The 13,894-nt window shown below is 41.3% G+C and overlaps 1 protein-coding gene across 3 annotated transcripts in view; it reads right to left on the bottom strand.

Moving 5' to 3' along the window:
• The window catches only part of CCNY (cyclin Y), a 456,261-nt gene that overhangs the window by 164,150 nt on the left and 278,217 nt on the right, over positions 1-13,894 (bottom strand). For all 3 annotated transcript variants that reach the window (XM_085631891.1, XM_085631890.1, XM_085631892.1), the window contains exon 3: positions 13,814-13,848. In XM_085631891.1, the coding sequence (XP_085488017.1) occupies positions 13,814-13,848 (35 nt within the window). The remainder of the gene's footprint in view (positions 1-13,813; positions 13,849-13,894) is intronic.

Raw genomic sequence — 13,894 nt, 5'->3', positions numbered from 1 at the left:
GCCTGGATGAGTATCATATTCTTTCCCCTTCTGCCCTAATGAAACATTTAATTAGTAAATAAATTAATTACATTTTGTTAGGAACACAGATATTTCAGAAAGAAATGTCTCAGATCTGGAACAGAGGATAGGGAGACTCAAAAGGAAAATTAGTTAACTGTTATGTTAACTGTTTTTATAAAGCCCATGGCTGCCCCAGCAACGGGACATCCCAGTGCTCGAGCTAGCAGTTAGTAGTCTGGTTGCCACAAATACTTGGCCTTTATTGTTGTTATTAATGAAGCAACATTATGGTCTATTATACCATTTACGAGAGAGGTTTTGGTACAGTGCATATCCTGAACTGAGCTATTTCAAGGTGCTCTCAAAAGTGATGATCAAGGAAAAAGAGGCAGAAGAAAGAAAAGTAAATGCCCGGAGTCACACAGGTTGGACAAGCTGTGAAACTGACACTTAAACCAGTCGCTCTGGTTCACAGCTGTGCAAGGCGTGTGCCTGCACTGGGTTCAACAAAAGCTTCTGACTGGCCTGGGCACATTATGCAAGTGCATTCAAAATATCCTTTGCCTTTTCATAGGTTAGAGCACCAGCATTGGAATCACCACTCTTCATAGAACAGGTGCACCTTGGGCAGAAACAGTGCAAGCTTCCCAACTTCAGAGGACAGGTGCAGCGAGCGTAGAATCAGCACAAACCTTTCCCATCACAGCACAGGTACACGTCAGGCAGCAGCAGCGCAAGCTTTACTTCCTCACAGAACAGGGACAGTATGGCAGCATACAGGTAAGGCATGATTGACATGTAGGTTACAAAAGGCTGCTTAAGTCACTGAGATGAATGTATAGGTGGATGTAGGTGCTATTCCAAGGCAGCATCTTGAAAGTCCTGCTGCTATCAGTTGGAGACTTGCTGTTGGTGTTGAGTCTTTGGTGTTCCAAGTATTGAGAAGTAGCTGTTAAATCATAGGTCATCGTTATTTGGAGCAGCCCAGCCACAGCCTAAGCAACTATACTCTAGACAGGCACACAGGCAGCCACTGGTTTGAAAACGTTTTGAGTGAGTGCTCTCGCCAGGCGCTGTGTAAACCCAGGCTCGGTGCTGAAGTGTTCAAAAACCTCAGAGCTGCCAGTGTTTGTGTTCTTACAGTTTGTGCACAATTTAGAATGATACTGGTTGTGAGACATGCAAGATGCAACGTCCTTGTTTTTAAGTGGACTGTACTATGTCGTTAGTGGATTTCTCGCGCATTACTGAGCAGATCTATTTGTGACATATGCGTCTTTTTCCAATCCTCATGTCACGCTTGTGGACAGGGAGCAAATATTTCACCATGCCAGAGTTAGAAGCTCACAGTTGTGAAAAACTTTATTTAATGAAAATACCACGGAAAACAACGTTAAATATAATAGATGGTGACATTTGTATCCAACATTCAAGCAATGCATATTTTACCCAAAAATATTAAAATACCACATATTAAAAATGTTTATGATCCACCCAAGTTAGATGGACAATGTTTTTTAAAAACAAATGCACAGCTGGTGCACTTAGACACACGTTGATGTTTATGGTGGGAGTAGGGTGATGCACTAACTCTTTTTTGTAGGACTAGTTTCAGAAGTTAGCTTGCTTGCTACCCCTATCAAGGCATTCCAGTCATCTGGTCTGGGTCAATTACGGAGCACAATAGCAAGAGATGAAAATGCCTGAAACAATGTGAACTTTCCGATGTTTGTTTACTTTGGCCATATTCAATTCCACCATTTCTAGTGCAAGACACAGACCAACCATATACGAATAAGACTCAGACCGTGCCAGAAGGGACCCTCCAGTCCAAGATGGTAAGCCACATCACCTCTGAGCAGCAACATAAACAATATCCTGAAGGGTAGTGGGAAATAGATTTGACAGGATTTATGCTATGATAAAAATTTTTAAGACTTTAGTGTAATGTAGAGAGCATCATTTATAACTTGAAAGAAGAAAAGCCTTCGATTATAAATGCTGTTTTATGTAGAAATTCTTTTAGGAGAGAAAGGAATTTTTATCTTGACTCCTTTTCCATTTACTGGATAGTAATCAGACTATAGAAATCTACGTTCTGATTTTCAGCCCTGCAGGTGGCCAACAGCTGGCAAATTATAAAGTAATACTTTTCCTTGGTATTCATAAACAGCCTTTTTGACAGCTGTCATATTTCAGTGAGGCTCGGCAAAGACACAAATTCAGAAACCTTTTAATTAGGCATACCAATCAAAAACAACTGCAGAATCCCTAAGAAGATTTTTACATTTTTTACATATTCGATTTCTGACCTCAATTACTATAAAACATTACCCTTTGGCGGTGGCCACTGGGTAGTTCTAGTGAGGACCACATCTCTACGGATTTTTGGGTTTGCTAATAACTTAAGCGCTGTTTGAATCTCCACAAACCTTTCCTATCAAAAGTCTCACCCACCTCAGCTCCTTCCTGGATAGTTTCTGAACTGAATTTCCCCAAAAAGATAGATTATGGTCCACAAAACGTACTTTTGGTGATTTGGTATAAATCAGTAGTTTTTGAGAAATCAAGTTTCTAAATTTATATACGCTTCACGCCGCAGAAGATCTGTGGATACAACAGATTTCAAAAGGAGATGGGTTTGGCTGCCACTACATCAACAAAGCCATTAAATGACTCGGCGACTCTATCCTGAGAGAAAGAGTTAAAAATAAAACATAACACTATATATATATGTATATATATATATATATATATATATATATATATATATATATATATATATATATATATATATATATATATATTTATTTATTTATTTATTTTTTTTTTCACAGCAAATGACACTCGCACTCAGGAACCTTGCAAATATTTATTCTTTAACAGAGTTCCCTTCTGTTACACCGACGCGTTTCAGCCATGTCGGCCTTGTTCAAGGCCGACATGGCTGAAACGCGTCGGTGTAACAGAAGGGAACTCTGTTAAAGAATAAATATTTGCAAGGTTCCTGAGTGCGAGTGTCATTTGCTGTAAAATTGATTCCTGGCTGCTGGCTTGGCCCAACACTCGCACCCGCTGCTGAGCGATCCGTACCTAAGCCGCATTGCAATATATATATATATATATATATATATATATATACATACACACTATCTACTGGCAGTCGCCAGTAGATAGTTATAGTTAGGACCATGGTTCCATAGGAAATCTTAAAATTCTATTTTGAATGACTTTGGCACCGGTTGATGAATCCTCGCAAAATTTTCAAAACTAATGGGGCGCTCCGCTCAGCTCCTACCCTGAAAGTCTTGAGGTGATTCGTCAAGCGGGGGCCGAGAAAAAAGGGGGGTCCCAAAACGCGTTTTCTCCATGAATTTTCCCATAGGACCTTTAGTCGAAGGTACAGCCCGAACGGCTGAACAGAATTACTTGAGATTTGGCAGAGAGGTAGTCCTCAGGTCAGGCATGTGCCTTTTGCATATATGGAGTCAATCTGTACAGTAGTTCCTGACAAAATTGCAGTTAAAAGTACATAAATATCTATACGCACGCACCGTGCGTGCACCGTGCGCGCACCCTTACGTGCGCAAGCGTAATTCTGATTGGTGGTTACATGTCAGTCAACGTTCAAATCGGTCAAAATCAGGAAGTGTCAGCCCCCATCTTGTTTGTTTTGGGTGCGACACTGAAAAAGAGAGGTGGCGAACGTGAAAAGGGGGCAGGGTAGAGAGTTCCTGTCCCCCTAACCTTTGTCAGGGGGTCCCTGAAGGACCCCGAAGGGTGAAAAAAACATGTTTTGGTTTTTCTTTTAAATCACGGGGTGCGCGCACGGTGCGTGCACGGTGAAAAACCTTAAAAAAAATATATAATAATACATACATAACTTAGCATTTGAAAAACCGTACAAATTCACTTAAAAAACCATAGGTTTCACACACGTTATAGTTAGGAATTAGCATTTAAAAAACCTTGCAAATTCACTTAAAAAACCATAGGTTTCACACATGTTATAGTTAGGTGGACATTTCATAACTATAACTCGTGCGACCGCCACTCTATCACAAGGATGATGTCATCAGTGATGTCATGAGTGATGCCACTGACCATGTCATGAGTGATGTAATATGTGACGTCATGAGCAGTGGATTGCGGGCGCGCGAGTTATAGTTATCTGAACTAACTATAACTGGGGAATTTCATTGTTTTTTTACGAGTGAAATGTCCACCTAACTATAACATGTGTGAAACCTATGGTTTTTTAAGTGAATATATATATATATATATATATACATATATATATATATATATATATACACACATACGTACGTACATACATACATATACAAAACCATATGGGGGTCAGTGTAGGGATAAAGCTGCACCCCAAGGCCTAGTGGATCGGAGAGTGTGCTAAGACTATTAGATGAACAATGTGTACCTTCCTTTTCTCTATGTACTTAAGGATTGAAGACAATATCCTATAGCGTCAATTGATTATTAACATGTTGATGCTGAGATGTAATTATGCAGATAGTTTATTAGTTTTATTTTTGTCCTCTTTAAAGAAAGAGGATGATAAAAATCCGTGTATATATAAACTAATCGGTGATATACGTTGGAGTGCCGGCTATTTTTTGTACACATGGTTGCAAGAATTTGCAGTTATATATATATATATATATATATATATATATATATATATCGAAACAATAGGTTTAGAGTGATGTATAAATAATGCGGAAAAGAAGCAGAGAACTCTGAGTAGTTCCCAAGTTTAGGTGGAGAGCATCTCCTGTGGCGAGCACCCTACAACACCAGCGACACTGAATCTGCTCACCTCAAATGTCTGTTTTTCTGGCAAAGTTTTTTAGCATAGGATTTGCACAGTACAGTACCATCCACGCCGCAATTTATTAAACGACATTTTAGCTATGTATAGGCTATTTTCTTGGGTCTCACCGCAGGTATCTACAAACTCCGTGTACCTTTAGAATTCCAAGGATGCTGGCAACAAAGGACGCAATTTTGGAGTGGATATCTGTTGTGGAAAAGCGTAATGAACGTTTAGTGCGAGCTACCCCAAACATAAAAAAAAAGACTTTACCTGGGCGGGGGGTGGGTTCAAGGTGGGGGAGGAGGGGTTAACAGTTTGGCTAACCTCTGAGTGAACAAGCCTTGTTCAAAATCATCTTCGTCTTTTACCACAAAATGTTATTAGGTAGTATAGTGCTCACTCACAGGAAATAGCTTTCGTTGCCTCTTTACTATTCATGCCATTGGTAAAAGCATTGTGATACTGGCCTATAAGAGATACCCACAAAGGCTCTACAGTTTTAAGTTCAAACACAATGGCCGGCATAGCTCCTATAGTTCCTGCCCCCACCAACCTTACTGTTTACACCAAAAACCCATATGTTACGTATGAGTTTAGTCATGTATACTTTTTTTAATAACATTTCTTTTTTGAGGTATTTTCCTTCAAATAACATAATCCAAGAACCATATTACAGTGGTCATGAACTTTTAAATGAGCAGTAGAAATAGAAACGAATATTTAGGCAAATACCCAGTCCGCAAAAGGTCAAAATATTACAGAATGACCATCATCAAAGGGGTCCACGTTTTAGGAAACAGCCATTAAAGCAAGTCGGGCAAAATGTGCTGACACATTGAACAGCTAACGAAAGCTGTGTCCTAGGAGAAATGAGGAGATACCAAAGAGAGAGAGGGAGAAGAATAAGAGAGAGAAAGACTAACAAAAGAATAGCAAAGAAAAAAAGAAACCAACACTCCCTGAGGACTCAAGAGAACCCTGGGTTCAATGAGGGAAGGTCGACCTTGAAACAAAAGGGGGCCATATCTTTTCAAACTCGTGTTTTTATCTAGAAGGCGGTAAATCATTTGTTCATGTGAGGAAGCTACTGCCATATCTTGCATCCAGTTGGATTGGAAATAGGGTGTCACCTGTTCCCAATCCAGAGTTGAGCCATGGCCAGTCTATCCACTGTATCAGTTGACCATCTATTCTGATTGGTTTGTTGTTCCAGATGGTGGCTTTGCCTTGAATATAGACATGGACCTTAAACTTACTGATTTTAAGCCTGGGTTTCCGGCCATCCCACACATATTATTTGATGGGAGAGTCAAGTTTGCAGATTATGTATGCTGCGATTGTGTTTGGAGTCATTCCAAACAGGTAATTTAAGCGCGTGCAGTCACCATTTTCACAGTTTCGATGCAGCCCCACATCAAGAGACCTAAAGTAACTATTTTTTTAAGTTGATAGCCATTTTGGTAAGCAGGGTTTCCATTATTTCCCGTGTCGTCTGCATCAGGATTCCCAGATGTCAGATTTTAATGGTGCACCATTGGCAAGGTAGCCCAGCCACTAGTGTAGCAGAAGTCATGCAGTTCAGAGGCAAAGCCTTATTTTGTCCCAGGTAATCCTATAGCCGGAAAATCACACAAAACCATGAAGTATGTTGAGGAGAAAAGGAATGGCAAGTTCCAGGTTATCAAGTAGCAGTAAGATGTCATCTGCATAGAGGAGGATTTTCGGTCCCCAGCTGCCATATGGATACCCAGGACATCAGTGGATGCTCGAATTTTAGTCACGAAAGGCTTGAGTGCATCAGGAAAAGGAGGGGCTGAGGGGGCAGGCGTGATGGGTACCTCGTGCAATCGAGTATGATTTGGACTGAAATCCATTACAGGTGATGGTCACCACTGGAAAGCGATAAAAAAGATCCGCTTTTTGGTTAAAATGATCTTCGACTCCTGCTCTTCGCAGAACCCAGAATAAATAAGGCCATTCGACCAAGTTGAGTGCCTTCTCGGCATCCGAGGAAATCCCTACTTTGGCACCTTGAGTTTGTTAGCTTGCCAGACGACATGCAATAGGAGCCTCATGTGCTTAAATGAGCTAGAGGCCAATACTTTCGCAAATATTTTAAAGTCCGTATTAAGAAGAGAGATAGGGCAATAGCTGCCACATTAAAGAGTGTCTTTATTTGGCTTGAGAGAAGTATGTTATTAACTCTGTTAGTTCCAAGCATATGGAGTCTGAATCACACATTTCCTTGTACACCTTGGTCAAAAATGGTATCACAGTCTGATTAATAATCTTGTAGGATTCGTTAAGAAGTCCATCCTCACCCAGTGTTTTACCAGTAGACAAATCTTTGATAGCATTACGGGCCTCATCTTCGGAGATATCAGTCTAAAATTCAGTGGCTAATTCAGCTGTGAGACGAGGAAGAGTAAGTTGGTCTAAGAACACTGATTCCGTCTTTTAACAGTCAGCCATCGATGAATACAGGTCCTCATAGAAAGATGCAAAACCTTCTGCGATCTGGGTAGGGTTAGTGAGCAGACCCTTCTATGTCTCGAGAGCTGGACTAGAATGGTGAGCCTCCTCTTGTTACAATTGTTGGGAAAGAAGGTGTCCAGCCTTTTTCCTGTACTCATAATGTTGATTCTTGATCTGACCTGGTGCTTTCTCTGCCAAGGAGGTAAAGATTGAGTTGAGGTCCATCCGAGCACTTATCAGGCTGAGGAAGGTATCTGTTGTTGGATTCTGTCAATAGGTAGCCAACACACGGTTGGTGTTGTAGTTTTCACTTAGGTTCAGGTTTTTGGAATTTCCAGGTCAGTGAATTTCCATTTCCATAGCCAGTTCAATGAGGAAGTGATCCACGAGGCAGTGGCCAGAAACTTCACACAAATTGATTGGGAGTAAATTACCCCGCCAGGAGGTTGGGAATAAAAGGTGAAATCATGGTCTCTGGGATGCAGAAGGCACCAGGGGTCTATCAAAGCATGGTCAGTTAGAAGATCTTGAAGCGCTATCCGGCCTTTATTCCTTCCTGTATTCAAGGGGCCTGTCCTGTCAAGGATAGGGTCCAGTGTCAAGTTCCAATGACCTCCCACAAGAGGGCGGGTATGTCCGAAGGTCACTAGTAGTCTATGTAATCTGAAGAGGAAGGGTAGTTTGGAGCCTGTGGGTGCATAGACACTACCTATTATAAGTAGGATGGCCTGGATTTTCCTTCTTGCAAAAAAATAAAAACGCCTTCCTTATCCTTCCAGGTGTTGCGAACATGGACCATCAATCTTTTATGTATTAAAATAGCATTACTGCCTTTCTTAGCAGTGGGACCAACAGCAAAGATTATTTTTCCACCGAGTCACATTGCACTTTGGAGGATTAGAGGGTTGATAGGTGGGTTTCCTGTAGGAGGGTCACCTCAGGAGGCTTGGTTGTCAAGTATGATAGTATCTTTTTCCTTTTGATACAGCTATTAATTCCATTCACATTCAACATTCACATTCAACGAGACTGTCCTCATACTCGTTAGACATGACTGATGATTGGATCATCTTGAAGCAGATTCGTGCCTCTGTTCGAAAGAAATGGTCTATAGGAGAGAATCGGTTGCAGCTGTATAAAAAGTGTTGGAGGTGTAGAGGTATAGAATCATAGCAACTCTCTAGGTCGCAAACGTTGGTCAGGGTCATCTAGCCATTTCCGGGTCATACGTTTTCCAATATTCTAGTAATGAACAAATGTAATGTACTGAGGGTTTCAGGAGTTATCTCGATTTGTCACATTCTGGGGTAGAGTATTGAGGTTGAGGTTGAGGTTGAATGGTCATGATTTTGTGAGGGCGGGAAGATGTTGAGGGTTTGTTTCTTTCCCACTCAGGAGTATGCCCGTTATGGTCTGCTGCATTGTAGCTGGTCGGTGGACTTCGTTGTCGATATCCTGCGAGTGAACAGTTTCCATAGCCTGCTCTGAGTGTTTGTCTAGAAAAGATTCTAGTGCATCAGGGTTGTGAATTCTCGGGTCTTGCCATCCACTGGAATAATCACTGTAGCAGGGTTCAGTAACACATAAGGTATTTCTTTGCGTTTCAAGAGCAGACGGAAAGCTAAGAATTTTTTCCAGTGGATATTAGTCACGTCAGAAAGTCAGCTACCATTATGATCCAGTGACCCTTGTGTTGCCGGGAGAGTTGCAGAATAGTTCTCATTTGCTCATGGCGCTTGAGGCATGTGATGATTGATAAAGGATTGTCCGGAACAGAATCTTGGCGCACTTTCAACTTATGTGCCCTCTGGAATTCAAGTGGGTAGTCAACTTTCATGTAAAGATCAGGTAACCATTTAACCCGGAAGAGCTTTCCCGCCTGATCCCTCTTCCTTCTCCGGGACAGCATAGATCCACATATGACATCTACTTTGGTCTTCCAACTCAACACCCTGCACTGGAGATTCCAGATGTCTGCACCATTATTCGGACAGTCTATGTTTGCGTTGAGACTTAAAGGTGGTGAAGTCATATCTGAGACTCTTAAGTTCTTTAGCCGTCTCCAAGGTTGCCTGTTCCATGGTAGCGGGGGACATTTTGAAGTCTTTGAGCTCTGTCAGTATTATGTCCAACACAGCTGAGGCCATGCCTGAACCCAGTGGGAGCTGAAAGGGTGGCTGTTGCCCCACAAATGCATCAGAAAAAGCAGCTAGAACAGTGCGTTGTGACCAAACATGAAGTCCGGATCCTATAAGATATAAGAGAAAGCAGAGGGCCAGCTACAGTTGGTCTCAGCGGGTGGTGATAATAGACGTGGAGCCGCTGTGAAGTCTCACTAGCACTGGCAGCAGTCTAGGGTGTCGGCAGCCAGTTAGAACAGCCAGTACAGCAATAGGATTTCCAACATGACCACTATAGGTTTTCGTGTGGGTCATTCCAGGAGGACAGGGTAACGTATGCAATACCACCATGCAAGGCTCCTTGTTACTATACAAGACGTAGAGATGTGTGTACAAAGTAAAGACACTCAAGAGACAGACCCCGAGTCAAATGAAGTTCTCAAATCGCAGCATGCAGTCACGTGGCTTAGCGGGATCTGCAAGTGAGTCCTCAGCAGCACCAGTACCCAACCACGTGGCGAAGGGAATTAATGTCTAAGGCCTCCAGGAAGGGGATAGGTTTCAAGTTTATTTTATTTTGCATAGTTACTAAACACCATTGCTAAAGAGTAGAAAAAACAATAAAACCATTGATACACACCAATAAAACCATTAATACATACAGTAAAGTGCAGTGCAGTGTAGTGCATACATGTCTGAAGGGGATAGGTTCTCGGTTCTGGTCATTCTAGGAGGATACGGTAACGTATGCAATGGCACCCTATGAGGCTCCTCGTTACTATACAGGTAGGTAGAGATGCATGCGCAGAGTAAAGGCACACAAGAGACAGTCACAGAGTCAAATGACACTCTCAAATTGTAGCACTCAGTCAGACGGCTTACCAGAATCTGCTAGTGAGTCCTCTGCAGCACCAGTAAACTACTGGGAGGAGAACTACTAGGGCCTACAAGCAGGCCACAGCACCACATGGTCATACAGCAGTTCCCAATGTGAACCGTAGGAAGATTGGGCCGCCAACTCTCAGTTCTGGTATGGGGGCAGAGTGTGCCACGCAGGCTGCCTGCTGACCGGGAGCAATGGTTAATTCTCCAGTAGCAACAGCTCCCGCCTACACTGCTTTCCTCCCACCAGTACAGTCTCTGAGGCGCAGGCCTGCAACACATCCAATGATGCAGGTGCAGCCCTCGTTGTTTCCCAGTCACCTCGCCAATCTCTGCAGGATCAGTTTACAGCGGTAAGGCATCACACCCTCAAACCCAGTCTCGTTGCTGTGAAACCAGAGGAAAAACAGCTCAATAAACGGCAATAGAGGACTGTGTTTGGCAGCGCTGTTTGACTTCTCACATATACTTATTATAGAGATGCAGGTGCATCTTTGTAGTGGTGGTTGAGTCAGCCTTTACATTGGCAATGATCTTTATTGTTTTGTAAGTAACTAGTTATTTGTTTGACAAATCCACATCAAATTTATCAGACACTTTATTAATTTACTTTTGGTGCTCAATTCCTAATTAGATGCAGATCAATGAAAGGGTTCTGATATTATTATTCATGGTGAGAAGATATGCTTCAATCTTGAAAGCCTAGCAAAGAAATATTTCTACAAGTGCATTCACACCACCATCTCTCATGCTGTTAAGTGAGCAAACTCTCCTGACGCTCTTGTAGTATAGTTAGAGACGGCTGCCAATACTGGTCTGAAAGGGAAGCATCCAAGCATTAACTATCTCAGAAGAAATCTTGTTTATTTCAAACTTGCCAAAACTAATAAAATTCAGTAAACGTAAAGCCCATGGGGTTCCAGGTGTCATAGTGCAAATGTCTTGCCCTTAAATTTCCAGTCTTTGCTTTCAATTGGGAGGAACATTACCCCTGGTGTTGTATGAGTTTCACTACCTTTTTCCTATGACTATCACTAAGGAGTACAAATGAGGACTTTCTTTTGAGAAACTGAGGGTCTAAATCAGGATCCATGTAGTTCCTTTTTTGTGGCAAAAAGTACAAACTTTGCTGAAGCAAATGGTCTAATGTTGTCGAACAAAGACACATCACTGGTCTAAAATACACTGGGTAAGACTTAGCACATTTAATCGCCAGTGTGTCTTTAATCTCCAAAATGTCGAATAAAAAGGATGTTCAGTTCTGTATTAATTTCTCATTAATACTGAGCTGCTTGGTTGATGTTACCATTAAGTCAGAATATTAGGAGAAGGCTTGACGTGAAAATCAAAATTGGTGGTGTCCTCACAGGTTGGACCGTTCTTCTGGATCAACATCTTGGCTCTCATGAAGTGCAAGGTCCTCAGGGATGTCGATAGACGTCCTTGGGAAACCTGTGGCTCACTCCCAAGGGTCGACTTGGGAGGCACAGTTTTTGTGCCACCCAAACTGCCTTGTTTAACCCCACGCCTAAGTCTGTAACACTTTCTGGGTGCAAGGACAAACATGTACCCTTATTTGCTTGAGACCACGAGCCCTTGTAGTTCGGTTGACGCACAATTAGCACAGGATTGATCCAGATAAGACAAGGACACATGCAAGCATCTGCAGCTCCCTGTGTAATAAAGTGCAGAAGGCACACAAAATATTGGTGCAAATTTCTGTGCACACCCATATGGGCCTAGAGTGTCTTACAGCAAATATCACAAGCTAAGGTAACTGCATGTTTTGGGAAACGGGGTTTAGCAAATTAGATATGACATCTTTTTTGTACCTTTACAACCTTTGTAAACGTATTTTTTTCCACAGGTTTTCAAAATAAACCATCTTTTCTTTTCACAGTGAGTATTTCTTATATTGATAAGCACAGTAGTTGAAAAAGCATTAGTCGCAATAATCTCAAGAATAATAATGATGATGATAATGTAAATAGTATCAAGAAATATTCTCTATTACAGTATATAACGCTCTGTGCAGGTCCACTAGAATTGTGGAATTCCACATGCACAGCTTTTTTCGCATATGGATTTGTTAAATTTGCCACATAATCCAGAACTGCTGCATAATCTGCAGATTAAAAAACATTTGTTTGTAGCTCAAACGGATAAAAAGTTACTAAAAATGTGGCAATGTGGGTTCACGCACAGTGAAGACCCTTTGCAAAGATTAACTTGTCATTTTTCGGTTGCTTGTTTTCTGTATTTGGTTGTTAAGCTAGTACTAATGAGGGAAAATATTTGCCCAGATATTATTAGCATGTGCAAAAATGACAAAATAATGAAGTAATAGCATAGACAATAAGCAGCATTATGCCTCATAATTTGCCTTTTCGTGCTGCATATTTAGTCAACTCTGCAGCATAATTTGGCGCTCCCGTCACATAATTCCAGTGGCCCTGGCTTCTGTGCTTAAGGAAATCATGGTTTTAAGTTCAGAAAACACAAAAGTTATAAAGAGGAGCCGATTCTACACAACACAAATCGCAGGTGGCATGGTGAGCAAAAAAACGATGAACTGGGATGTGTCCCAGAGTAATTACTAACAGCTGAGATTAATTCAAGCATTTCATCCATCACTTCTTGGTATTTTTCACTGTGGCTCTTATTGTCTGACAAGTATGGCCCCACATGGGTCCAGTGCTCCCTCTGCAACGGGAACCAAGCTGAACCCAACCTAAGATGGCCAACTAGGCCCAAACTGGCCTTGGGTCACTTGTGTTCCGGTTTGGAGAGGATCTCGCTTGGCAGTGCGGGCTGGACTGTTCTCAATGGAGCAGGACCAAGGCTGATGTGCCTAGGACTGGGTCTAATCTAAGGTGGCATGGTAAGCAAACAGCGCAATGGACTGGGATGCAACCCAAGTAATTACTAGTAGCAGAGATTAATTCAAGAATTCTATTCATCACATTTTTGATTTTCCATATTAAAGAAGGGCACATGCAAACATCTGCAGCTCGCTCTGTAACACCAAAGTGCCTAAGGCATAAAAAAAAACTGATGTAAACGCCTGTGCACACCCAGAGTGCTATGTCTAATATGGCCCACAGTGTCTTACAGCTAATATTCACAAGCTAAGCTAGCTGTAACATTTTGGGAAATGCGGTTTTGCAAGATATTACAACTTTTAATTATTTTGTACATACGATTTTTAAAAAAAATCCACGTTTTCAAATAAGTCATCTTTTCTTTTCACAGATAGTATTTCCAATAATAATTAAAACCATAGCTGTAATAGCATTAATAGTAATAATATTAACAATAATTGTGAAGATGTGTAAATTAATAATAATACGTAAATAGCAGTAAGATATTTTCTCTATTACAGTACCTAAATCTCTGTGCTTTAGAAAATCATGGTTTCAATTTCACAAAACACAAAAGTTATAACGAGGCGAGGCGCATTTCACAGAATAGAAAGGAGGCACAAAACACTTCTACTTACATGGTTTATAAACTGACTCTTGCGTTTTTCTCTCACTGTGGAAACATAATATAAAAAGATAAATTAGAATATTTTTGTTTT

The sequence above is a fragment of the Triturus cristatus genome, chromosome 10 (genome assembly GCF_964204655.1).
Source record: "Triturus cristatus chromosome 10, aTriCri1.1, whole genome shotgun sequence".
Taxonomy (NCBI): Eukaryota; Metazoa; Chordata; class Amphibia; order Caudata; family Salamandridae; genus Triturus; species Triturus cristatus.
The sequence above is the reverse complement of the archived record's forward strand: the minus strand, read 5'-3'. Positions and strand labels throughout refer to the sequence as shown.